This window comes from Passer domesticus, chromosome 9, assembly GCF_036417665.1.
Source record: "Passer domesticus isolate bPasDom1 chromosome 9, bPasDom1.hap1, whole genome shotgun sequence".
NCBI classification, from domain to species: domain Eukaryota; kingdom Metazoa; phylum Chordata; class Aves; order Passeriformes; family Passeridae; genus Passer; species Passer domesticus.
In genome coordinates this window covers 33539357-33566906 of record NC_087482.1, presented here as the reverse complement: position 1 = coordinate 33566906, position 27550 = coordinate 33539357, and the positions used below count along the sequence as shown (strand labels likewise).

At 45.0% G+C, this 27550-nt stretch overlaps 1 protein-coding gene across 4 annotated transcripts; it reads left to right on the top strand.

The window, feature by feature from the left end:
* The first annotated feature begins 388 nt into the window (after window positions 1–388).
* Window positions 389–14748, top strand: WNT5A (Wnt family member 5A). Of its 4 annotated transcripts, none has more exons than XM_064432572.1 (5): window positions 389–689; window positions 3807–3940; window positions 5095–5360; window positions 10072–10364; window positions 11908–14748. In XM_064432572.1, the coding sequence occupies exons 1-5, from the start codon at window positions 684–686 to the stop codon at window positions 12364–12366; spliced, it is 1158 nt and encodes a 385-aa protein (XP_064288642.1). In that variant the 5' UTR covers window positions 389–683; the 3' UTR covers window positions 12367–14748. The 4 variants fall into 4 exon arrangements, with proteins under 4 accessions (XP_064288642.1, XP_064288638.1, XP_064288639.1 ...); XM_064432568.1 differs by lacking the exon at window positions 389–689 and adding an exon at window positions 1234–1295; XM_064432569.1 differs by lacking the exon at window positions 389–689 and adding an exon at window positions 2985–3003.
* Window positions 14749–27550: the final 12802 nt, after the last annotated feature.

Below are 27550 nucleotides of genomic sequence, written 5' to 3'. Positions count from 1 at the left end.
TAAAATGGAGGGAGCCGGCCCCGGGATGGCTCTGCAGCGGCGGACCCCCGGCTCTGCACCGCCCAGCCTTTAAGCAAGTGAAGGGGGGCGGGCAGGGGGGAGCCCTGCACCCGCTCGGCTCCATCGTCCCCCTCTCGCGGGCCGGTCCGCGCCGAGCTGCGGAGGGGGCGGTCGGCGGCCCGAGCGCCGGCGGAGCCGGGTGGGAGCGCGGGGAGCCCCGCGGCGGCACCACCTGGGCTGGTGGGACGGATCGTCGCCCGCGGCGCTTTCGCTGCCGCTTGTGAAGATTTTTATTTGCTTCCGCACAATCACGCCCACGGGCGCTGTGTGCGTGTGTTGGGTTGGCTTTTTTTTTTTGGCTTTTTTTTTTTTTGGGCTTTTTTTTTTTTACCTCCTTCTTCTTCTGCTGGTGGAAAGCCCTAATTACTGCGATTGCTGATGGACCTTGGAAAGAAGGCTGCACTGGTGCCCCGCTCCGCAGTCGGACACGCTCGGTTTGCGCCGGACAGGGCGGCCGCTCGCCCGCCGCCCCCCGCCAGCTCCGCGGGCCCCCGCGCTCCCCCGGCCGCGGCTCGGGACGATACCGCCCGGCTCCTGCGAGCCAGGATTTTACTTTCGTCTCGCCGTTTCTCCTCCTGCTCCGCTTGGATTACTTGGCTGCTCCCGCTCGGGGATCCCGCGCGATGGAGGTGAGTCCGCGCGGGGCGCGGGGGCTCCGCGCCGCAGGGGCCGCGGGCGCGCAGGGTGGGCTGCGCTCGGCGAGGTGCGGGGCCCCGGCGCGGGGCGGCCTCTCCTCCCCTCCTCGGCAAGCGCCGGGTGCTCGTACGTCTGCGCTCTCACCCACCGCGGAGAGTTCTGCTCCCCACTTGGGAAAAGCTCTTGTATTTTCTGGTTTTCCTTCTCTTTTTAAATTTCCCCCCGAAGAGAGGCTGCCCGCCGCAGGGACACTTGCTGGGCTCGCTCTGCCCGCCGCGTCCCGGTGCATCTTTCTGGCAGCGGCTCCTAACGCAAGTTTAAAGACATCTTTCCAAACTTCCCAAACTTTCCCGAGGAGGATCGCTATGGAGGAGCCCAACGTCGGCGCTAATGGTGGCCTGTACCTTTAAGGAGAACTGGCTGGGGGCCAGCGGAGGACCCGGAGTCAGCCCCCACCCCCCCCCCCCCCATTTAATTTTATTCTCAGTTTCTGGAGATTATCACTCTGCATCTGCAGCGGGTCCCGCCTGGGTCAGCGCGGAGGAGCGCGGCTCCTCGGGGTCCCCTTGGCGCTGCGAGGACTCCATGTTGGAAAGGCTGTTGGCTTTTTGTTGTTTGTTTGTTTTTAATTGTCAATTGTATGGTAAATGGGCTGCGCTCGGAGGGTCACGGGGAGTTCAGCGGGGCCGAGGAGCGAGGCTGTCCCCGGGCGCCGAGGGAAGGACACGATGTGCCTTCACCCCCGGGAAAACAGCCCCTCTGCGCCTCCGGTGGGAAGAGCTGGGCCGGGACCCGAGCAGTGCCTTTCCCTGCAAACGTGAGACGTGGTCTGGCTCCTCCAAATGGCTGTGAAGACGCAGCGGGGAGCAGGGGGCGGCCGGGGGGTCCCCGCGGAGCCGCTGCGCCTCCCGCGGTTTACAGCCCCCCGGAGCCGGGCTCTGGATGCCGCCTGCCCGCTGGTAGTGCTCCTAGAAAACCAGATGCCTTCGCAGGCTTTCCAGACACCCCGTGTAAAACAGGATCAGAGGCGATCCCGCGGTGCAGGATCTGTAAAAGCCTCTCTTTTCATCTCGGCAAGGAGCGCGGGCTCCGCATGGGGTGCGTTAAATACCAAAACCCAATCTCCGCGGCCCTACAAAGTTGAACACGCTGCCTCACACTCCTGCTCTCCAGTGCTCCGTGCTGCTGGGCAGTCTGCTTTTTTTTTTTTTTTTCTTTTCTTTTTTGCCTTTTTTTTTTTATTTTACTGATGGATTTTTTTGGTGTTGTTTCTGGTGGTACCTTGTCAGCTGCTGCGTGCAGAGGGGCCGGGCTCGCCGCGGTCCGGGGCGCAGGTGCCTGCTCCGCCCGGCTGCTCGGCGCAGTGCGCGCAGCGAGGCAGCGGCGCTGGGGCGCGGAGGTGCCGTCGGAAGGGCAGCGCCGCCGGGCGCGGCCGCCCCCTGTTGGGAGCGGAACGCCAGCGCTCCCCGGGGCTCCGGCCGGGCTCGGGGGGCACCGGGCCCTTGCAGCGGGACAGGGGCCTTTGACCCTGCCGGCCGCGCCTTGCAGCGGGGGCAGCGCTCCGCTCCCGGCGCTGACCCGGGCCCCCGCTCCCTCCGCGGCCGCCCGGCCTCACTGCTGGGCCGGGCACAGCTGTCCCGCGTGGGCACCGGCGTCTCCGACCTCCTCTGGGCTCGGGCCCTTTCGTGGCGCTCCTTTGTTACTGTCATTACTTGGAGAAGTAGCAAGATGAAAAGAGCCCGGCGTCGGGCGCTGTTGGGTGTCGCGGCTTGCCCCGCGCACACCTCGCTTCGCCTCGTCCCTCGCTCAGCGCGCCCTCGGCGTTCGCACCTTCGCCGGGACTGAGCCCCCGTGGGGCGGGCGGGCTCTTTCTCCTGCAGGAGACCGGCCCCATTTTCCCACCCCAGCAGCGGGGATTTGCGGGGCTCATCTCCCGCGGCAGGGGGTGTTTAACCCCCTGTTTCGCCCCCGCGCTGCACCCCCCGAGCAGTGTCGGGGAGCGGCGCATGGGGGTCCCCAGGCTGCGGCAGCTCCCCCGCGTGTGCCCGGGCAGGTTCCGTGTCCGGCCCCGCTGCCAGCGCTCCGCTCCTCCCGGCCCTTCGCAAACAGAAATAAATTAGAATTAAGAACACCTTCAATTCAGCGTTAAGGGCCTTTGGAGAATGAATAGGGAATAGGGAGCCCCCAAGTGTCGAAATGTCCTTTTTTTTTTCTTCTTTTTTTTTTTTTTTTTTTTTTTTTCTCCTTCCGAGGGGAGGGGAAATCAACCCCAGGAATGGCTCTAGGGAGAGAGTGAGAGAGTCCCGTGTGAGGACCAGACGGTGATCGCGGGACCTGTCGGGGGAAGCGTTTGACTTCCAAGACGGCATCCCGGTTGTTGCAGGGTCCGGGTCGGGACGCGGAGCTGCTCCTTGTCGCTCCTGGTACCTCCCCGGGCCGGTACCGGTCCTGGGGCTGCCGTCGGTGCAGTCACCGCGGTGCCAGCGCGGAGCTCGGGCTGCCTCGGCGATCGCGGAGGGTGGGAACCCCGAGGCTGTGCCGAGATGTTTTAGGGGACGACGGAGAAGGGCGAGGACCGGCCGCATCATCCCCGGGCGGGAGCCCTCGGGGCCCCCGCGGCACCGACCCCTCGAGGCACCGGCCCCCTCCCTGTCGGGCTTGCTTTGCAAACCTGAAGCCGCCTTTAGCCAGCCGTGAGCCTTTCGTGTCCAGCCATGGGGTAATGCCCGGCCTGCGGGTCGCTGTGGCCCCGGGGCAGCGGGGATGGGTCCCGTGTCCGGAGCGGCTGTTGCGCCTGGTCCGTGCCGTGCCGTGCCGTGCCGTGCCGCGGCGGGCGGGGTGCGGGAGCGGCGGGGCCGGGGCAGAGGGACGGGCGGGCGCCCCGGGAAGGCGGTGTCCGCGGGGGGGTGGGGGCTGGCGGGGTGGGTTCTGCCCGGTGGAGCGGGAGCTGCGACGTGCCTGTGTCTGGCACCAGAGCCTCGGCGGGGAGAAGGGCCGGCGAGTCAGAGTCAAGTTAAAAGGGGCCCGGAGACTTCCGTTGTTTAAACTTGAATGCTCGAAAATGGTCTGAGAAGCAATAAACAATCTGATCCTTTTTCTCCCCCCTCTAGAAATCCAGTGCAGTATTAATCCACGGAGGTGCTGTGGGGGCAGTTGGCAGTACAATGGCTTCTCAGTACCTCGTAGTGGCTCTGGCCGTTTTCTCCTCTTTTACCCAGGTTGTAATAGAAGCCAGCTCTTGGTGGTAAGCATCTCGTATCGACTTGGTTTTGAAAGGGGGTGTCAAGATTTGCTTGCTTCAATGTCTCTGTGCTTCTTCTGTACTTTGTTTCTGCGGGAGCGCGGCCGGAGCGAGGCAGCAGGGGAGAAGTGTGCTGGTTGGAATATGTTGTGTAGAAGGAACGGGTCTGTCGAGTAAGGATAAATGTGCAACGTCTCGTCTTGTAAAACACAGTTTTTAGAATACTGTCTGGTAGATCCTCTATGAATTTTATCATCTTTAAATTTTGCTATAATTGTTTTTTTTCTTTTAAAAGAGACGTTTCAACTCCCTTACATTATTAGATGTTTTGCATGTACAAGAGAAAATGCTGATTTGCAAGGAAAAACTTAAACTTTCAGTTTGAAGTGTTCTGTAACTGAAATGTTTACAAATATATTTCATTACAAAGGAGTACGTTTAAATTCCTGCTTTGGCAAATTATCTGTATGGTGTACAATGTTGAGAGTTCTTGAAATAGGTGTTTCTCTGCTTTTTCCAGTGATGCCTTTTGGATTAATAGCTACTTTTTAATTGAAATGTATCATGTGAAGAGCACTTCAAGAATTAAGAAAACAAAGTTGATTTTGTTTACAATTAATATACTTGCCTGTATGTTTCAGTGTTGTCATTTGGAAGAAGCTAGACGTAGTCTGTAGCAAGTTTCTAATTTCTGGCTTGCTAAAGGTTTCCCTATTTGTTTATAATAGATCAGATTGAAAAACCCAGACTTAAGTATAAAATATGTGTTAAGATAAATGGGGATTTGGAGAGCTTTTTTCATTTTTGCTTTATTTATTTTCCTGGCCTTGCAATTGTTTGGAGCTTCTGGTTTTTTTACTGTGTCAATTTAAGCTGGTAAAAGACTGCCTAGATGCACGTCTTCCAAGTCTGTGTCGTACTGCAGTCTCTAATGTATGGTGATAACCACATGGGTGGAAACTAGTAACTTCTGTCCTGTTCTTAAAACAAAAGCTTCTTATTTAAGTGTGAGGTTTTTCCTCACTTGTTAACAAAACCAGGAGTTGTATACTCACGTATAAGATACAGTTCTGTCTGGGATTTACAGATTCTTTTTTTAATTGCTTTATTTTATTTTGAAGTCTTCTGTTTATTAATGCAAATCTTTCTTTGTGCAGGTCTTTAGGGATGAACCCCATGAACCCCATGAACCCTGTTCAGATGTCAGAGGTGTATATTATAGGAGCCCAGCCACTGTGTAGCCAGCTAGCAGGGCTTTCCCAAGGACAGAAGAAACTCTGCCAGTTGTATCAGGACCATATGCAGTTCATTGGAGAGGGTGCAAAGACGGGCATTAAGGAGTGCCAGTATCAATTCAGACATAGAAGATGGAATTGCAGCACTGTGGACAACAACTCTGTTTTTGGCAGAGTCATGCAGATAGGTAGGAAGCAACATCTTTATGATTAAACTCTTGTCTAAGGATATGTATGGCACACACTGTTCTGCACTTGAATCTCTTGCCAGGTTCTTACTGAGTACTGTATACAATCAAGTGTTTCTAAAAGTTGGCAAAGGAGCTGGATTATTTTTAGCTGGAGGTGATTTCCCACCACTGTCCAGCCATATGTCTTGGAAAACAAAGCAGGAATATATATTTGCATATGGGAATAGGGGAGAAAGGAAAATGAGGCCCTGAAATCTCTTTTTTAGAAAACCTGAGACAAAATAAAGGCAACCTACAAGAATTAAAGCCAGCAGCGTCTTATAAAATTAAAGATGTCCATGTCTAGTTCCAAAGTTAGCAGCTGGATAATAATCGCTCTTGGTCCAGAGATTAACTGAAAATTGCTGCTCTGTCGATTAGTGTTTATAGGCAATTCCTCCTTGCTTATTTCCACATACAGTATTTTTTCTCTCTTTTTAGAGAAAACAGATTTATTTTTAAATTACTGTAGCAGGGTAATTTTCATGAGATCAGTTCTATCATGGTAAAATGTGGATTGTCCTTGTAACTGACATTTGATGGAATCACATTGCTGGTGAGAGACAGATTCTTGTTTAACATCTTATCACAGTTTGGTGGATACCTGACCATTCCCCTATCAGATCCTCTTTGAAATGGCCTTCTCCAGTGCTCATGTGCTGCCTGCCTTTCTTGGCACTTAAGGACCTCATAGTATTTTAAAGTCCTTGGCAAAATTTTAACCAATGCTGTTCCACGGGGTCCATGTGAAACCTTCCTCTGACTTTTTCAAGGCAGATTGCTGATTTTGTGTAATCAACTGAAAAATGCCTACTTTTCTGGGTGACACTTGTGATCTTTTAAGTAGTGAGCAGTACACTGGCAAACACAACACTGCTTTTTAGTTGGGGTTGTAAAGCAAAGCTTTTATGGCAGTGTTTTTCTGTCCTGCTTTAGTAAAAGAAAAAGTTTTAAAATCGGTCTCAGTCTGGGTTTGTCTGTAAATGGGCTGACTCCAGTTAAAGTTGAAGGAATGCACCAATTCACATTTGGTCTCAGTTTTTGTTAAAAGAAGTTTTTATTTGGAGATTGTCAGACAAATAGAAAAAAATCTATTGCATGAAAGTACTGAATTGGAACATTTGATTTTAGATAAACAACCTTCCCTAGGCATTTTAAAGCACATTATTAACCCTCCATAGTGTTTGGTTTTTTTCTTTGCCTTACCCAAGCAAAAGTGTAAAAACATGAAAGCAAACTTCTTCTGTACACCTCTCTGTTCCAGTAATCTAAAAATGTCAGAAAATTAATCTGTTTAAAACTGAAGCCTTCATCCTTCAGCCCTTGTTTATTATCCAAGCAAGTGAAAATTTGCTCAGGGGGACTGTTGGTGTGAAGGAGTGTACAGGATGGGGCCCGTGATTTGTGGTGTCTGTCTCTGGAATCAATATTTCTGCCCTCCCCAAGTATGACAGATCTCTTTAAAGGTGGCTCCTTTCAAGTGAAATAACTTTGCCGCACCCTTTTGCTGGATATGACTGTATTAGCTGATGTCTACACAGCAATTCATCATGTAATTAAGCCACTTACTCTAATTGCAGATGGAAGCAAGGTTAATAGCCATATTCAGGAGTTGGAGCATGAAGAGTGTATTCAGTGAGAGCAAGGAAGGAGGAGGTGTAGGAGTTGTAGTATTTCATGCTGACCCTCAACACCAGTTGGTGTTCCTCTGTGTGGAGGTAAAGGTGGGCACTTCCAGAGCCTGATTCCATTGACTTCAGCCTGCCATGCCCTGTGTGCTGGGCTGTCAGGTAGCCCTTGCTCCCAGCAGTGCAGGGTGCAGGCTCTGAGTGCACATTGTTTGGGAGATTTTGCCACGTGCCCTTGGTTGCGCCCCAGAGAGTTCCCGGGCACGGCGCTGCCTGCCGGCACAGCCACGGCCCCGTGTGTCAATGGACAGTCTTTCTTCCAGGATTTACCCTGCAGTTAGCTAAAGCTGTACAAATAAACCTGCCCTTGGGTTTGGAAACTTGCTCTGTGGCTTATTGAACTGTAAAATTTTAGGGCCTGTGTTCTGCCCTGCTCTCCTTGGGTGCTGGTTCCCAGGTCAGGCCACGGTGCTCGCTGCCGTCTCCTGGCTCTGTGGCCAGCCCTGGGCAGGCTGCACATGGGCTTTGCACACACAGCTGAGTGCTAACAGGAGACAAAATCACTGGGTCCTCCCCCTACAGCTCCATGTGGTTGGGGTCCAGCTTATTCTGCCTTCAGCCTGATGTTGAATGCTTTTAAAATGCAAGACAAAGAACATTTTGTATCTTATGTTCAGGTATAAAAAAAAAAAAAAGGTCCTGTTCTTGCAGACTTATTCAGATCGAGTGTAAAGCTCAGCGCCTTGCTCTGTGGGTGGCTTCCTACAGTGTGTGTATATTGAACAGTTCCATTTCTATGTTTTATATATATGGGAGAGAGGGGACTCGAACGTGTTTGGAATGTGTGTTTGCTTGCCATGGCTACAATAGAGAGAAATCCTGGACTGTGGGAAAAGACAGATATGTTTGACAGTGAAGGAAAGCACAGTTGTGCCTAAAGACTGAAAAAAGAAGGAAAAAAAAAGAAAACTCAGAGTAACTCATCCGTGTGGAGCCATCACTCTTAATGTGTTCCTGGGGTCGATGACTTGAGGCAGTGTTGGCTTGAAGTGTACTTCAGCAGCTGATGCTATTTTATAATTTGCCTAAATGCTCAAGGAGGGAACTTGCAGGGCAACTCTCCTTCCTGTGCCCAAGCCTTTCCTTCTCCTTCCCACTGAGAGTAAGTTCTTTAAAATTTGTTCCAGGTTAATAATGAAAACTAGTCAAAAATAGTCAGCTTTATGAGTTTAAATCCCGCGATAAGTGGCAGAGTTAACCACGTGAAAGCATGAGTTAACTAAACATGCAAAAGAACAAAAATGGAATGGAAGAGGCGAGTCCTGTGGTCCGAAGCAGACCACGTTTCTTTCCTCTCAATATAGTGGAAATTTTGCTTAAGGAATTAATCCAAAAATGTGTGTTACAGAGCAAACGGGAACATTAAAATCTGTATGAGGTTCCCCCTGCTATAGTTTGCAGTAGATGCAAGGCTTAAGTCACCACATAAAGCCAATGTTTTTTTAACTGAAAATGCTACTCCTGTAACCCTTTATACCCACAATTCATGTAGATACTTCCAAGAGCAGGTGTCTGTGAGTATAGACTATTGTAAGGTGGCAAAGTGCTTCTGATCTTCCTTAAGTCTCTTCTTTCCTAACATAAGAGTTCTGATTTTTCCCATTTAAACCCAGCATCTATTACTAAAATTAATCCAGTGGATGACAGCTGTTGTATTAACAAAGCTGCTCTGATCTTGGTGTCATCTTGATGTTAAATATGAACCAGACTTCAAATTATTTATGTTTCAGAAGTGCTTGAAAGCTCCTATTAGATTTGACCTGTCATGATACATCTTGTACAAAGAGATTTTGCCTAAAATGTTGCTGTCTGAATGTATCTGACTTGCCCAAAACAGTCTCTTAACATCCGAGTTTTTCAAAGGCCAATGATGTTCCCTAAGTAAAATCACGTAAAACCAAGACTAAAAGCTAGCTAGATCTATTGATTAGACTAAAGATTAGGAATAAAACTTAAATCATATAAACAGAAAAAAAATATTTAGTCTATTCTTAGTCATTCCAAGAATCTTTCTTGGAAACGACCCATTGGGATACTGTCTCTTAAGGAGAAAAACAAACTTCAAGTGTTGCTCTCTGGTGCAAGTTTTGTGTGTGTTTATCTGCAAGCTTTGCTAGTTGTACTCAGAACTTGCAGCACCCTTGGAAAAGTGATTGGGGAAGTCAGAAACTTAAATGAGGTGGGATCTGATACTGTCAATAGGATGGTATGTGGCCATGTCTTACATTATGGGTATTGTAACTTTTTCTTAACGAAAGCTGGAAACTTGAGGTTTTCCATTTCCATTTAAGGGCACCAGATGCAGGAGAAAACCTTCAAGGCCACCTCGTGCCAAGGGTTTTTTCTTCCCTGTAATTTGTAAAAATGATTGTCCATGGGCTTCCTTGCCATATTCACAAGAGCTGAAGTGGTGGATAATAACCAGCACAGGTTGTTGTTAGTTTTAAATAGTCTCCTCCAGAAGTGTCTGGCTAATGTGTAGGGTGAAAAGTTGTGTGTTACTCTGCTGCGTGTTTCTTTTGATACTAGGAGACTTCATAAATTGCTTGAACTTTAAATAAATGGAATAGGTGGGTGAAGTGCATCAATCACGTTTGAGAAGTAGTAATTTAAGAACCAGACTTTTAAAAGTTGTATTTAACATCTCTTTCTTCTGAAGGACAGAGAGCCTGTTACCCTTCCCTCTCCTCACATGCAGGCATGGCTGCTTTGGCCCCGCTGGCCTCATGGCTCTTACCCACCTCCACTCTGCACTTCCATCCGGGCATTCACCACCATGAAAGAGAAGTGATTTCTGCTCTTGACAAACCATGTGTGCTCACATGGCTTGGGTTGGCTTGGTTCTTACAGAGTGAGGATGTTTTGGGCAGCATGGTTCAGGGTTACTCTCCCTTTTACCATGTGAGTGAACTTGGTAGCACTGGAGAGCCTTTGGCCGGGAGTGGTGGCTGTCCCCTAACCCTGCTTGTGTCTCTGTGCAGGCAGCCGGGAGACGGCGTTCACCTACGCGGTGAGCGCGGCCGGCGTGGTCAACGCCATGAGCCGCGCCTGCCGGGAGGGCGAGCTGTCCTCCTGCGGCTGCAGCCGCGCCGCGCGGCCCAAGGACCTGCCCCGGGACTGGCTGTGGGGCGGCTGCGGGGACAACATCGAGTACGGATATCGCTTCGCCAAGGAGTTCGTGGACGCGCGCGAGCGCGAGCGAGTTTACCAGCGAGGCTCCTACGAGAGCGCCCGCATCATGATGAACCTGCACAACAACGAGGCCGGCAGAAGAGTGAGTGTCTGCAGCACAGTGTGTCCCTCCACGCTCCTCCTCATCCCTTCTTTTTGGGAAAAAAGTGGTTCAGCAGGGCGCAGAGCAGCCACCGTGGCTTGTCTTTGTTTTGACGCACAAAATGAGAAAACGGCAAATACAGGGTGTGGGTGGGTGGGGAGCACGAGTTGGTGTTGCTTTTGGTTGTCTGACAGTCCGGTTGCTTTCCTCATGGGGGAGGCTGGGACCAAAGCGTCTTGTGTTTCCCTCTGTATTGTTTCATGAAAAGTGCCCTGCTCGCTGTGGATTCTCTGTAGAACAGAATTTTATTAGTTGGTATTTCCAACCAGGACAGTGTGGGTTGGAAGGAAGAGGGGTGTGCTGGGCTTCCCAGGCTGGAATTGTGCCATAAGATTGTTCTGAGTTCTTTTTCTTTTCCTAGCTTAAGAGTATGTGAAAAACTTCTCTATGCTATTGGAAAACATGGGCTTCTGTGGTTGAACATGTCTTCATGGTTTCTTTAATCTCAAAAATGAATGGGTGTAAACTTTTTTTAATAGTCTGAATATGAAGAGCCAAAATCATTATTTTCCTAGAGCTTGAAGTGCCAACAATAGTCAGCTGAGACTTTGCACTTGTGTTCTAAGCTGAAGAAGGATGAAAGATAATTGAAAATTAATAGTATTTAAATGTAAGAGGAGGGTGTCTGAGAGCAATGGACAGGCCAATTACTATTAGCAAGAAGAAAAATGACACTTTCACAGTTGCTTACGGAGACTTGAGGAGTTTTTTCCTTCCTCAGCCTCATCTGTGCAGTGCCATTTGGCAGTGTTAAGACTCTGTAACTGCTGGGTGGAAGCTGTCTACAGTATCATCTAATGTGTCAGACCCCAGGATTTTTGGGGCAGTGTCAACACTGACTCTTATTTTATTTGTACAGGGCAAATGACTGAGGTTTCCCTGCCAAAGCTTTGTAAAGAGGATATTGCTATGTAGCTCTGACTCCCACCCATAGGTGTTTGGGGGTTTCTTCTTGGATGAAGTCTCTCTTCCAGAGCACTGTTTGGGATAGGAGGAGGATGCCGAGCCAAAAGTAGACAATCAACTGCAGCTGAGCCAGGAGCAAGAGGAATCTTAACTCTTTCCCTAATTGCAGCCTCAAGCAGAGATCAATAGGGAGAGTTACTCAGATAGAAAATAGGGAGATGTTTTACATTTCTCAATGAAACAGCAAAATGCTTTGCTGGCGTGAGAGCAAATTCCTAAAATTTGAGTGCAGCCTGAGTGATGCTGCTGTCTGGGCCGTGTGTGCTGTTGTGGCTGTCTCTGTTGTGGGGAGAGGCTGGTGAGACTCTCCTCTCCTCCTGGCTCTTTGGGATGCTGGGAGTGCATGGGTTGTCAGCTGACTCATCCTTCCCACTGAATAGGAGGAGGGGAGAGGATGCTAAGGTGAATACTGTGGAGGGGCCAGTGGGAATATGACAGAGGGCAGTAGATGAGGGGTATAAATGCTCTCACAGCCGTGCTAGTCTTTGACCATGGTTCTTTCTCCTCTCCCCTGCAGACGGTGTACAACCTGGCTGACGTGGCCTGTAAGTGCCACGGCGTCTCCGGCTCCTGCAGCCTGAAGACCTGCTGGCTGCAGCTCGCCGATTTCCGCAAGGTGGGCGACGCCCTGAAGGAGAAATACGACAGCGCCGCCGCCATGAAGCTCAACAGCCGGGGCAAGCTGGTGCAGGTGAACAGCCGCTTCAACGCCCCCACCATCCACGACCTGGTGTACATCGACCCCAGCCCCGACTACTGCGTGCGCAACGAGAGCACCGGCTCCCTGGGCACCCAGGGCCGCCTGTGCAATAAGACCTCGGAGGGCATGGACGGCTGTGAACTCATGTGCTGCGGCCGGGGCTACGACCAGTTCAAGACGGTGCAGCGAGAGCGCTGCCACTGCAAGTTCCACTGGTGCTGCTACGTGAAATGCAAGTTGTGCACAGAGATCGTGGACCAGTTTGTGTGCAAATAGGGCACGGACGAGGTGGGAGGAGCTGCAGCCGCCTGCCAGCAAGGGGTGCAGGCCCCTCTCCCTTTCTGCAGGACTATCTCCACTTTATTTATAGAGTCCAAGGAGTTTTCGTCTTCTTTTAAGAAAATTAAAAAAAAAAAAAGAAAAAAAAAAAAAGGGCGGGGAAGGAAAAAAAAAGAAAGAAAAAAGAAAAATATAAAGGTTGCAAAGAGAAGTGCCTGGAAACCCTCTCTGCGTCCATCCCAGAACTGTGTGAGGCTTATATTTTTGGCAATAATGGGGGAGAATCTGAGAATATTTATTTTACAAAGTTAAAAAAGAATTGACTTTTCTTACAAACAATAGAGTAGTTTGAGGGGAAAAGCCGACATATCCTAATTTAGATCCATGGAACGTAATACATGTGCAGTAGACAGAGCAACCACGTAATGTGCTTGGGATGTTAGAACCATCCTTATGGATGTGAGGAACACACAGACCTGTCCATGACTTTTAGGTTCAGACACTAGAAGTTCCTAGAATAGGGTGTATAAAGCTGTTCAGTGCATGTAGGGCTCTGTAAATAAGGGGTATGTTCATCACAAGGTGCGGTGTCGGTTGCCCGCCAAGGGTCACCGGAGGGCAAAGAGCAAAGGATCAGAAAGGCTTCAACTGCGCTATCCCTGAGTCACCAGGGCTGGTTCCAGAACCGAGAAAGACAGGAAAAAATAAACCCAGGAAAAAAATCTGCCTTGGTGAATAATAAAGATGTTCCTCAAGGCAGAGCTTGGCCTCATCAGCTAGTTGTGCCGTTTGAGTGTCTCATGTGCCGGAGCAGTGCTTCCCTGCTGCCGGGCGCGGAGCAGCCCGGGGCAGGCTGCCCGGAGCACTGGAGCTGGGCAATGCTTACTAACAGCTTTGCTTTCCCAGCTTGGGAAGCCCATGGAAAGGAGAGTTCCCCAAATTTGAAAATGCCTTAAAATGGTGTAATAGCTGGCTGTCTTTCAAAACACAGCTTGACAAATAACTCCTCTAATTTTATGTGAGAAAATAAATCATTAGATATCCGCTCTTGGAATGACTGATTTTTATTTTTTCGCAGATTTTGGGAATGCTTTCACTCAAGGAGACAGTAGTTTCATATTTTAATAACATTAACTGACTATTATAGTTCAATGAAATGTTGCAGCAATACCAAATTTATCATCCTATGTCTTTAATACACATGCTTTAGATAATATACTGCAGATATACACTACAACTGTTGAGACTATACTCGAGCAGTTACATATATACGGGAGAACTGTGGTCTCTGGTGTCTGATACTTCAAAGCTTTTTGTACATATATATTTTAATGATTTAGAAAAAATAAAACATCTAAATTAAAGGGGCAGTTCATCCCTTATTTTCTTTTTCAGATGTCTTCAGGTGTTTAGATTGGTTCTAAGCTTTTGGTGGGTTTTTATTTTTAATTATTATTTTTTAAAAAAACTTTTAATGTTCAGAAGTTTTAAGGGTAATCACAAAGAAGTAAGCCTCTTCCCAATTTCAGGACTTCCTTGGGTGGTTGGTAGAGGCAGCACCCTGCACTTGAATTGATACCAGTCTGGAGATCACTTCTATTCCACTCTCACATTAAGGGCATTATTGATTATTGCTGAAAGAGACACCTTCCAACTCCAAAATGTGCTGCATTTGGCCCTTGCTTTTCAGTTTTTGAACAGAGAATTGTTATTTGTCAAACAATATGTGTTCCCTCCGTGCTGTGTAGTTACACAGGATTTCATCTTTGGTTCAGATGCCACTTTCCAACTCAGTCCCATCCTACAAGTTAAAGAAAATGGTTTTGCAGATACCAAGTGAGGAAAACCTTTCACTTTAGCCTAGTTGTACTAAAGCCTTGACTTTTCACAAGCCTTTAAGCTGTATCATTAAATTCATCTTGATCATTTATCAGCTTCTTAATGGCGCTTTATTGCTCTTAATTTATTGTACAAGGACATATTTACCCCTCATCTTCAGATGTTTGCAAAGAATATCTTTAAAGTAAGAGAAATAAATAAAGCACTAATTCATTGAATATGTCACTTTGGTTTTTATTGTACAAAAACCATGATCTTTTTTTTTCATTTGCTGAATCACCTCATGTTCCTTTTTAGTGACTTCTGTCTGAGCAGAATTGAATCTCATGATCCTAGCTATTAAACCCTATTTAATGTAAAATATTTTACCTGTCATTCAGATATGTAAATCTTCTATGTCCTTTCCTCTGTTCTGTACATTTAATGTACATATTTCTGTCTTGTGTGATTTGTATATTTCACTGGTTAAAAAAAAAAGAAAGGATTATGCCATAATTGAAGATAGACTATAAAAATAAAACTTTGGTTGTATATTGGGAAGTGGTTTTAATTATCTTTCAGAGGAGGGTTTGTTAAGACAATGAGCAGAGTTGATTTTAAAATTTATTACGTGGTAAAACAGGGAAGTGTTTGTTGGCCAAACATACAAAGTACATTTTGAAGTTTTATTTCAATATTAAGATGACTTACAGATAGAAGGGGAAGACTTCTTAAGTAGAAGGGGAAAAACCCAAAACCAAAAAACACACCAAAAATCCACTCAGAAACTGTGACTGAGCTAGGCAGCATTTTAGAGATGGCCAACTACTAAATTGCCAGTGGACAGGGACCTGGTTAGTTACTTGTGTGCTTACAGCTTCCAGGGCTGCTTTCAGGGGTTTTGGGGCAGCTGCCTTCAGTAATGGCAGTGAGGGCAGCAGCATCCTGGGTGAGCAAAGATTTTGGAGAGGAAAAGCCCTTGGCATGGGTTTGTGTGCTCTGGGTGTGGGGGTGGTTCCCCACATCGCTCTGACCGCCCTGGGTGGAGCTGCAAGGTGTGAGCTCACCAGAAACTGATACCAATGAAGGGAAGAATCCTTAAAAAACCCCAGGAAGGCAAAGTGCAATGAAGCATGAATGAAGTATTCGTATTAAGGAGTAAAGCAGAAAACAAAAACTAATGTGAACCCAAGCTTTCTGTTTTGCTACTGGCTTGCCTTTGAACTGATTTCTTACATCATGACTGGTTTTTTTTGCTATAGGTAACGTGATGAATTAGTGGCCTTTCTTTACCTCTCTTCTCCTCCTCCTTTTTTCTTTTTTTTTCCTTTTTTTTTTTCAAGGATAACCTTCTAACATATCGAAACTCTTTCTGGCTGCCAAGAATGTATTATCCCACAAACCAGTAGACCAACATCATGTGTTTAAAATAGCGATTCTGGGCAAATGCAACGTTCTGTGGTCCTATTACTGACATCTGGTTCAGTTTTCCTCCACTTGTATATTGACCAGTATTCTTTATTGCAAAAACACAGCCCCTATTTAGGAAAGTCAGCATTTTTTTTTTTACTGGATTGTATTCAAGCTCTTCCCAATAAGAGAAAAGTTACCAAAAAACTTCTTTATTGCCAGCAGTAAATAATCTGTATTCAAAATAGTCATTATGGGCTCAGATACAAGAGAGTTGTTTTTAATTTTGCACCAAAGTTTATCTGTTAAATTTTGTTAGAAATGCTGTTTCAGAATTTTGGGGTTTTAGTAATAACTTCAAATCTTTGTGTTTGGTTATGTCTTTGCAACACTGAGATCCACTTTGTTTTTGCAAAATACCAAATCCCTCAGGTGTTACCAGGAAGTGTTACCATGAGATCCCTCAGTATTACCAGGTGTCTCTTATCTTGCACCAGAGATAAGGGACCTGAAGAAGAGAATGGCAGCTTCAAGTCAGGCACTGCATGCAGTGATGCAAGCTAAAATCCTTCCTTTCTGAAGGATTGGTTTGATAGAATGATCTTAGAAAGATGATGCAAAACTTGTAGGAATTGGTACGGAAGCTGACAGAAAGACTGCTTTCCTTTGGATAAGAAGTTTTGAGGAATAATATCTAAACCATGAAGATGTTCATTGTAAAAGCGTGGTTTTGGTGAATCAGGAAAAATGTCTAGATTTTTCTTGTGGACTATATGCTAGAGGAAACCAAGAACAATGAGGAAAAATGAAGCTCTCCAAAATATAGGTAAGTATATTAATGTAAAGCTTATGTAGGTACTTGCTGACTGTGGTAGTCTTAAAACTGTTTATCTATTATTGAAGTCAGTTTGGAAGGCAGGCCAGATCTGTTCTTTTGCTTTTTAAATTGTGTTTAGAATCCTCAATGGGGGGGGAAAAAAAAAAAAAAAAAGAAGAGAAAAATCTTTCTTCTTTACTCCAGACTCTGGTATGTCTGTTTATGTTGCAATGGGATAAAGGATCCATGTAGGAGCACAGTGAGAAGTTTGTACATGAAATGTTGTTTTCTTTAAAGGTGTGATTAAAGAATCCAATCTGTCTCATGCTCTGCTCTTATGTGAGATTGCGTGTGTGCATTTGTATATACTCTGCTGGTATTTTCCAATTGTGTTGGCCAAATTCTGCTTTTAGTTATGGTTAGGCATCTCTCCTGACTCTGGTGGTGTCATATGAGCCTGACATTTTTCGACCAGACGTGAAGGCCCCCCTGCTCAAAGAGAATGCATATGAAATATATCAGCCTTTCTTCTGCTGGCTGGTTGTTTAAACATGGGTAACTGAATTATTGTGAAACAAATTCTGGGACTGCAGCTGCAAAAGCAGTAATACGGTATATTCGTAGTGATGTTTCTACGCCATACCTCCTAATTTCCCAGCTGATTTCCAGTGCAGACAGAAAGTCTAGAATGCATGTGGTATGTTCCTCATCATATATTTTATAAATGTAAAATAATGATTTGTCAATTACAGTTTCTATTATAGAGATAAAATGAGATATTTCGGGCTCTCCTGCTTTGTTGACAGCCCCTTACCTTTGGCTGTGTGGAGCACTGCTGGCTGGAGCAGCACGAGCTGAAGCTGCTTTGGGAACGGCTCTGGGGGCCAGGCTGTGCACTGTGGATATTGGTGCACTGATTGCTTTTGTAGCCAGTGTTGGTTTACCTTGTGTTGTCTTTCCCAGCAGTCCTGCTTTCTCAAATGGTAATTGAACAGCAGCAGTCAAAATACTCTGCTGACGGAGAACCTCTGGCCACTCCATGGGCAGTTATTCAAACACTTTCTGAACCAGTTTGACCCATTGCTGATTTATTCCAGATCCATTGGAGGAATTTTAAAAATGCAAACTCTACACCAGAGTTCATAGCATGGCTCACAGTTCTTTTTTGGTTTTGTTCTGTTTTCATAAAGCACTCCATACCAACCATCCATCTTTTTTTAAGTGGTGTTTTTTTGTTTTCTTGGGGTTTTTTTCTTTTTTTGGTTTGTTAGGGTTTTTTTTAGTAATTTTCTTGAACACCCTGAGCAAAGAATATGGTTCCCTTAATAAAAGGTAATACTTTCTGTGCCATTCTTCCAATGACTCCCAGACCTCAGTGACAGGTTCCATGGCAAGAACCACTTCCAGAAACCACCCATCCCTCAGGGTTTCCTCCTGCTTCTCCTGGGCAGTTGTTAGCAGAGTGCAGCAGCTGTTAGTTGTAAAAGCTTGTTAAAAGTCTTGGCTGCTGTTTTCTGCTGCTGCTTTCTGCCTCTTCTGCCCACTCAAGCAAGCCTGTCTCCTGGTAGGTTTTCCTATTGCTTTTCATACAGAAAATTGCAACTTTACATAACTTTTCTCAAGTATGGGCTGGGATTTACTTTCCATGACTATTGATCTCAGAAGAGCTAATGCTTAGTAGGCAAATAGTGCTAGGGCTTCTCAAGTATCTCTTTGCTTTGTAAATCAGCAGCCTTGGAGGAGTGAAGGGTAATCCCTGAGCAAACTTGAACTGGCCATTACCTGGGGCAGGGAGGTTGAAGTCATCAATGCTGTAAAATACTGTTCAGATGTATTTTTGTACTTTTCTTTGGGCAAAAGGGTTCACACCATGGAAAAGAAAGCTGCTACTCAGTGAGATGTGACCTTGAGGAAAGTGAATACTTGAAGAAAATGGGGGAAAGACCAAATTATGGTGTGCAAATCCATTGACTTTGTTAGCAGGCTCAACTGGTGTTGTTGCCATTCATATAAAATTTAGACTATCTGTGTTTCTGCATATATGTTTTCTGGATCAAAGTAATCCCTTGATATTGTCATCTTGCATAGTACATTTGTGGTTAAAGGGCCCATAAGTAAATGAAGTTTGAGGACTTAAAGAACAAGAAGCAAAACCATCACCTAAGAAACAGCTCCAAAAAAACACTATGGAGAAAACTAGCAGTGCAGGATGCAGCAAACAAATGCTTTGTTTTAAGAGTTAGTGTTGCTATAGCTGTCAAACAGGCAAATGGTTGCTGGTGTCAAGGACAGTATGTCCATTTTAAGCCACAGTGCCAGTTGATTTATATAGGTACAAGTGGGCAAAATCCAACGACAGGAGGTTGGGAGCAATTCCTTGGTAGTTATGTGCATTATATGGAATGCTTGTTCCTTATGACCTCTGGCAGTCCTCAGTAGGCATGATGACATGCTTGTACTTGCAAATAGGTGATAAGATTTTCTAAAAAGTTTCTAAAAGTGTAACAATTTACATTGAATCATATATATAAATTTTTTTAAAGTTTTTGAGGGTTTTTTTGCTACAGCCTTCTAATATATGTGGGAATCTGAATAGCTGATAAAAATACGGGGTGAGGGTGCAATGTCTTGGCATCAGCAGCAGCTGTGCACAGCCTAGGGAATGGGAGGTGGAAGTTTATTCTTCCTGATGTTGTCTTTTGTAAAGAGCCAGTGTTGATCCTGCATAGCAGATGCTCTGGAAAAGAATGACAGTAAGGACTTCATGAATGGAGGACATAATTCATTCATAGTCAGTACAAGGTCTGATGTACTTGTGTTGCCTTTGCCATGTCATTTGCATGCAATATATACTTCTATACGAGCATGTCAAAGTCTAAGATCTTTGCTCAGACTTAAGGACTTTATTACAGCAGATTAAAAGCAGAATAAGCTCTAATGAAGCCAGATGTAATAGGAATTGAATACGTCCCTTGTTCTTACATTCTAGTGGATTTTGTTGTTACCTTGTTAGAATTCAAACCTTGTCTTCAAGATTTGGCTGACTGAAATGATAGATTAGTCATTGTGGAGGATTTTATGGATAATACATTGCATTATTTTTTTCTTCTTTTTTTTTTTTTTTTTTTTTTTTTTTTGGGATGATAGATGCCTTTCCTGGAGGGCATTTTTATCATAGAATCTGCTTTAATTTGTAATATATTTTCTGATCCTTCCTGTGGTTAGAGAATATGTGGAAACATCTATGCCTTGTGTAGATTCTGTCATCTCTCATGTCTTGTTGTCCTCCTTGGTGGTGTGTATTTTGAATACTTTAAGTTACTATGCTTTTCTTTTTTAAAGTCTGACTCTTGAAAGAAGAGATCTTGCCAGACCCCTGGCTTGTGGACCTTACCGTAGGAGATCTGTTGCCAAGTTTAGTGGAATCACATAGCCTAAATAAGAGTAGCAATATTTAAACATTTATGTGAGGAGCCAGCTTGACTGTACATTTTTAAAATCTAGGCAAGCAAGACTACAAAAAGATATGTTTTCTTTGTCTTGTTTTCATGAAGAACTAAAGACATCCATCCTCCATGCCCAGGTTTTTTATTCCTTCCAGAAGTTCCAGGTGAACTTCTGGAAGGAATAAAAGACCAGTGTCAAATGGTAGCCAACTCTTTCCCTCTACGTCACGATCCTGATGTACTTTTATTATACTTAGAGATCCTAAGGCTATGTTGATCTGCTACATGATTATATAATGCTCCAGGACACCTGTGTAAATAGCAAACAGAGAGGCTTTTTATAGACACTAGATCTTAGATAAGTGACTCTAAGAAGTAATATAGGATCCCAGCTGTAACCCCCTGCTATACATACCATGTATTTTTGGTTGGTTGTTTATTATAAGAAGTACAGAAGCTGTTCCTTGTAACATAATTTTTGTAAGACCTGCATGTGTAAATATTAAATTTGCAAATATTAAATGGAGAAGCATTAGAGAAACCACTAAATGAATAACTTCAAATTCCTCATTCCTTATTCTGATGCCGATTTCCTTAAATGTTGCTCCACTAACATTCAAATCTGTGTGCTGTTCCAGCCTCAGAGAGGAACTATGCAATCCTTCAGCCCTGGCCCTCTCGGGGTGTAGATCTCCACCAGAGATCTTTAATGGTACCAGATGTTTCCTGGAATCCTCCTCGGGGCGCTGATGTTCTGGGTCAGCAGCTCGTGGTGTTAACCAAAGCACCCTGTCCATCAGGGCAGGCTCAGGGCTGGGGCTGTGTTTGCCAGGGAGCTGATTCTGCTCCAGGAGTCCACAGGGAGAAAATCAGTAGGAACTCTCCTCTCTCAGTTCCATCCCATGGTAGGAATAGCGTGGTGCAATTAACCTGGCTTGTGTTAATGAGAATAGACTAAGATACTCGAGGGTGAGTTTTATTAATTTTTTTTTTTTTAATAAATAAATGATCATGGGAGAAGAAAACTTGCTCCACTGGTCCCTGCAGGTACATTTCTTGACTGCTGATGAATCACACGATTGCTGGAAAAAGTGACCCTAAAATCTATGGGAAAGAATATTGAATAGTTCCCCCTCTATAGCTGCCTGGGGTGGTAAGGAGCTACAGCAGTGAGCAAACTGTTATTTACCAATATTTATAGAGAGAGGTTGTTTTACATGATTGCTTTTTAATTATTTACTAGGGCACCTATTAGAAATGAATCATGGTTTTCTTTCTGAAAATAGGGCGAGAAAAATGGAGGCAAGAACACAAAAATGTGGATGTGGCAATGCTGGCACAATCCTGTTCCTATTTGCAGTGTTAGCAGAGGGCTCTGACCACATAGCTGTAATTAATATTTGGTGTGTGGCTTGCAGCTGACTGACCCATGGCTTCCCTGGGACTCCAGGGTTCCTTATCCAGCTGTTTCTTGCAATTCAGTGAAAGGAAAATGAGTCACGTGGGACACTGCAATCAACAAGAAAGTGCAAGGTAAATTCAGTGGCATTGATGAAATTTCTGTTATAAATAAGCTGTGTACACAATCTTTTAGATTCCAGCTGCTTTGAATTGTTGTGTGCATTTCTTAAACCATCCGTAAGTAAACTAGTTATGAACTCGTTCTTACCCGAGCTGATGCTGGTGATGATATGCCTTTTATATTGTAGGGAGAAATAGGCAATAATATCAAAAGTGCTTAGTTAGGATACAAAAACACAAATGCAGCATGGCTTATAAGACTTGAACTGCCAGACCCATCAACATATTAGAGTAAGTAACAATATGCCACAATTAATTAATTAAAAAAGAATATTTTTGTGATTGCTAATTTTTTCCCCAGTCCTCAGACTGATTTGTCATGTTGGTGTTTATTAATTTAACATTTGATCTGAAAAAAAATCCCCAAACTTCAAAGTTCAGCCTGTTCTTTAGGAGCAATCCAAAAATATGTTTCTTCAGGCCCCAGGCATTTCTGAAGTAGCTGAAGTTAAACAAAAAACATTTCTCTCAAACTCTGCAAATGTTCTAAAAGCTTTAAAGTGGCTCCTCACAGGGAGCTGGAGCAGAGAGGGAACCCCTGGGTTATTTTTGTTGCTGTGCAGTGGCACAGGGCTTCCTGGCGGAAAGCTCCAGAATTATCACTTTTCTGTGTGTTTGTGTATGTTTTTCCTTCCTCTTTTCACCTCTGTCACTGAGCTCTACCCTGTGCCTCAATCCCCTGTTGAGAAAGTCTGGAGAAGGTAAGGGTTAGATCATCCTTCCAGCAAGGATAAACTGAATTCACGTCTGAATGGGAAGATGACTCACATCACATGGGAATTTTTCCTCAGCTCCATGTTGGAAGCGATGAAGAATGACTTTCTTTCCTTGAGGAACTGCATCACCACACTGGGGCCTGATGGAAGTATTTCCTCAGTGCATTTCAATTTCATAAACTGGTTTTTTGCTTTGCAGTAAAACAGCCTTGGGAAACCAGTTTGCATTTTGCTGGTTCCTTTTGCTGGTACAACAGCATCCCTGAGGTTGTGAGTGCTGTTGAGAGCTCTTCACTGGAGTCATTTTGGTGTGGTCTTAACTCATTTTCCCAGGCAAAGACTGGTATTCACATAAGATGACAACATGGCTAATCTGCTTTAAGAGCAGGCTCTGAACATATAGAGGCATTTCTAAGGGAATTGCTTCATTACTCTGAGGAGGCCCAACCCATGCTAGTAATACTGCATCCAGTTTGGTTAATACTGGTGTTTGCTTAAAGGTTTTCCTCTTACAGTTCTCTTCTGGAAATTTCTGCCCAGTGTGTCCCGCCTTCTGAGAAGCCCTTTCAGCTCAGTTTTAAGTGAGCAAGAGCAGTTTTCAGGACTTGGTTGTCATGAAATGTGTCTCGCAGTGGGGAGTCACATTAACTTCTCCCAGACAATTGCATTGTATGTTAAAGTATGTGCTGTAGCCCTTACATCATACGATAGCTAGTTGTGCCACGTCACAGGCAGGAGTTTGACATATGTTGCAAAATAAAAGTTGCCAGTCATGGACACTATTTTGGATGTTTTCATCTCCAGCAGTGCTGACATGATCTCTACCAGCAGATCGTCTCCTGCTGAGAGCATAACACAAACACCGCCAACACCCTGATTCCAGATGTGCTACGTGGCACGGAACCAGTGACAAATGATACTATTTCCATCTTGAATGGTCATGGACAGCAAAGGGGGCACCTTGAGGTCCCAAAACACACTGCTAAACTTTTGTCTCAGCGGCATTAAGGGATGGGGTTTGTTTTCTGTCACTAGGCACCTGCTTTATGCCAGATGTGGCCTTGCTGGGACCCATGGTGTGACCTGAACTCAGCCTCTCATGCCTCAAAAACACCCTACACTGCCCCTGAACCTGTGTGCTCTGTGGCTTTGGTCTGTGTGAGCTGCTGTCTTGGTTCTGTAGGGTGTGAAATGCCAGCTGTAAAGCTGTCTTAAAATCAGCCATTCTGTCCAGGAAAATAACTTTGGTTATTGGAAAGTAGTGAACAAAGTGGCATATCCTGAATGCTATTTACTAGCGGGCTCTTGAGCTCTGTCTTTTTTATATTTTTGGACATCACTCTTGAAACGGTGAACAAACTGAGTTAGTGTGGACACAGCCCTTTCCTTGAGCTCTTACTGAAATATAAGCAAATATAATGGAGGCTGTAGCAGTGACTGCAGGTTGGGGAATTCAGTCTCTTTGTTCATATACTGCTATAGAAAAACTCTGCTGTGTGTTAATACCTTTGTCTTATACACCCAAGAGAAGTAAATGAGCTTTATTTGGATTTTCTATGGAAGAAACAGCAGTGCTGTTTTACTTTGTGGCATTTGAATTGGCTTTTCAGAGCTTATTTGACTGCCTGCTGCTTTTGAGAGAGGCAGGAGAGCCAATCAGGTTTTGTATGGTGAATATTTTGCAGTAGTAAGATATAGGTAATTAGAAGGGAAAATATTTAAAATAGCTGTATGTCTTAATGTCAGTTCAGGCTGGCATTTGTGCATGCAGTCTGTCTTTTCTTTTTCTTAGTCATTAATCATTATAAGTGGACATATGTCAGAGTTTATAGTTAGATTCAGCTCTTACTGTGTTTCTCATTTCTTGATAAGTTTAGTGTTCTGGGGCTCTATTAAAAAAATTAATCTGCTTTGTGTTTCATTTTCATAGTGTAACAAAGTGACTTGTGGCAATAGATAATTGAATTTCCAGTCTGTGTTTCTCTGGGACACTGAAATAATACATTGGATAAAACATTAATAATGATGCTTTATCTTCTATGCATACTAGTGTGAGAAAATGGACAAGGGTTTCACATCTGAAAATCTTTGATAATGTGGCTATGAACCAGCCATCCAGTTATAAATTGGATCTCCTTTGGGCTCAGCAGATGAAACTGCAAAAAGGAAAACACAATAGAATAAAATAGATTAGAACAGACCAAGAAGGCTACAGGTCATGAGTAGCTTAATCAGGAAATCACATTGTGCAGGCTTTTTTCCCTTTTCCCCTTGTTGGTACCAAAGGAGCTGAACACTTTTTCCCAGGGAGAGAAATTTGATGTCATTGGGCAAATACTTCTGAAAAAGTCCAGGGGATGTCACCTCTCAAACTTTTTTTTTATTGGTTATCTAACTTTGAAAACATTTTAATGGTGGTATAAACCTGAGGAAAGCTGGAGTGCAGCTGGGGAGGCTGGAGCCCTTAGGTTGTGCTCCCTGGGTTGCTCCCCATGTGCATCGTGTCCTAAAGCCAACCAAGCCCTCATCACACATGAATGTTCTGGCACCAAGGGCAGAGAGATGAGTGAATCCACAAGATTGTTAAGACATGGCTTTGTAGCTAAAGTGAAATCTTGCCAGTTGTCTGGAAAAAATGTCACAGTGGGTAGGCTGTAAATGCAACTGTATTTTTACCTACTTCTCTGATTATTTTAGAAATGTGATTTCAGAACAAACTATTTACTAGAACTCAAGCTGACTTCATGGCTATGTCTTCTTTTCTTTCTCTCTGCGTGGTATTCCATCCATGGTTTACGTAGTGCAATTTTGATTTTTCTCTTCATCACAAGTCTAATGGGTGAATGGTGATAAGTTTGTAGCTTTGGAGAGATTTTCTTGGCAGTTTCAGTCTATATTTCTGACAGGAAATAATTTTCTCCTTTGAGTTATGATTGCTGGGTTACATGAGTGCAGTCTAACCACCACTCAACTGCTGTTTGTCTGCTGTCTTTCTGGTCTTAGAGAAGGCCAAACTGCCCCAATGTGAAACATAAAATTAGATGAATGCTGCAGGAAGGGAATAACAACATCATCTTCTGTGATCTTTTGCGATTTTATTTTACCACTTCTTATCTGAAAAGCATCTTCAATTCCACTCGGAGTCAAGAATTAAATTTGTTTAGAGTGAGTTCTTCCCATATATGGAAAGCAAATGGAACTGGCTCCATTTGTGTGGTTGTTTTTTTTTTTTTTTTAGTGGAAGATCACTGTGCTCTGCTACAGATGTTTGCAAATGAGCAAACTAGAGTAATATGTGGACCTCATCTTAGATCTACAGAAATCTGCCTCATAACTTGGCCTGTGTCATTTGGCTAATTCTTGTGTAGTCCACATCAAATGAGTAGTCAAGGCTATAAACCTTGTATTTGGAGGAGTTTGCACAAATGAGTATCAAGGCTGTAAACCTTGTATTTGGAGGAGTTTGCAAAGTTGGGGAGAGGAACAACGGAAGAGGGACAACTGGAGGGAATCATGAGCTAAAGCAGTAGAAGTCTCGCCTAACCAGTGCCAGACACAAAGCAGAGCTCCACTTCTATCTTTCTTCCCAATACTGTGCAGTGAGCATCTTCGTGGTGCTGGTGTGAGTAATGGCTGGAGAATGGGAGGAAGAGGGGCTCAGCCTGGCCCTGCTGGGGAGCAGCTCTGTCACCGCCTTCTGCGGCTCCTCAGCACACAAAGCTACAGCTGTCAGCTCCGATGCTCTATTGAACTTGCTAACGTAATTGTAAAGATCATCTTGAAGCAATTTGAGTTTTGTCTTCATAAAGTCACGCAAGTTTTGCTGATTTGTGTACTCGCTGTGTTTATTTTTGTTGCAAGTTCAGTTCTAGTCCATTTAATTAGGAGGCCAGAGGGCCATCTCCCCCCTGTCTGTGCCAAGCCATCAGCAGTTCCCCCACGAGGTGCAGTTGGCTTCAGCAGCAGGCACAAGCTGGGCTCTTCCTGATCGGGTGCTGGAGGTGATGGGTGACAACCAGAGCCCCCAGGCACCAGTGCCAGACTCCCTGCCCAGCCCCTCTGGGCACTGCTGGCAGGGGCCAAGCAGGGCATAAATCCCCATTTCATGGTTCCTGCTGTCACCTGGGAGATGTAAGACCATGCTAATGCAAACAAATCTTGTTAATGCTCATGAAACACATGCAGTTATAGCCCTGTTAACAGCACAGCATTAATTAACTGGGTAGTGCTTGGATTAGGTACTTATTTAATTTCCCTAACTCGTGTTCATAACCCGTAGCAACACAGAACATGTTGTACTCCAGAAAAGCTGCGAAGGAGAAGTGAAGCATGCCTTGTAGGTTTTCTTTCTTTGAGGAAAGAAATCAGACACTGGTGCAGTGGTGTCTGATCCCTGTCCCTAATCATTTTGAAGTCCTGCCCGGTGATGCAGCCTGCATTTTCCCTGGGAATAGAAGAGGTCAACAGGCTGAGGGAATTTAATACATGATATCTGGAATATACCTCGAACTTGCAGCTAACGTGCTTCTTAAAGGCTGCCAGTCTCAGGTTTCTGTGTGAGCAGAGAGGATGGATAGCATAAAGTGGAGCATAAGGGAAAGAAACACACAGAAGGCTGAGTCAGAGTATTAAAGGTACCCATTACTGACAGTCTTATAACTAATTGTTTCTGGCCCAAATACAAGCAATACAAGCTCTAGTCATCTTTGCTGTTCTTGAGTTAGGCTTGCCTTTGCTTGGGAACATTTTACTTAACAAAATAGGTAAGTTGATTTTTATCAAATGAAAAATGCCTCTGTTAAACACTGTTCTGACATAGAAATAATTATTGTAAATGCCTTCATGACACTGGAATTTTCTTTAATGATAAAAATTTTCATGACAATAAGAGGTTTACATGGGTTTTACAAGAATTTAGTTTCCAAAACTCCATAGGAGAGCATCAGGTCATTGAGACTGAGTTCCCCAGACTGTTAAGGGGAGTCCACAGCACTACCCAGGGAACGGGGTCAGTACTCAGAATAACATGATTGTAGCAGTGAGGTGCTTCACTAAGGCTGATTAGGAGAAACTTGGAAATTAAACTGCACATAGAGAATAGGACCCCCCCTGTGCTGCCCTCCCCAAGGCTTTGGCAGCTGTGAGCTGCTGCGTGTGCTTTGCTCAGGTGGCTCAGCAGCCCAAGGTGCAGAAGGCAAATCTCCCCCAGCCCTACAGACCAGGAGTCCTGGTAGCCTGAGAGATTATTATTTTTGCTGCCTCGAAACACGTCCTTGTCCTCTCTGGTTCTTGGACATTGGCTACTAAGCAGGAGAGAGGCTGGAGAGAAGTTGTATGGATGATTGACTAAATCCATAATGACTGACACTAGTCCAAGCATGGGTCTCCAGGAA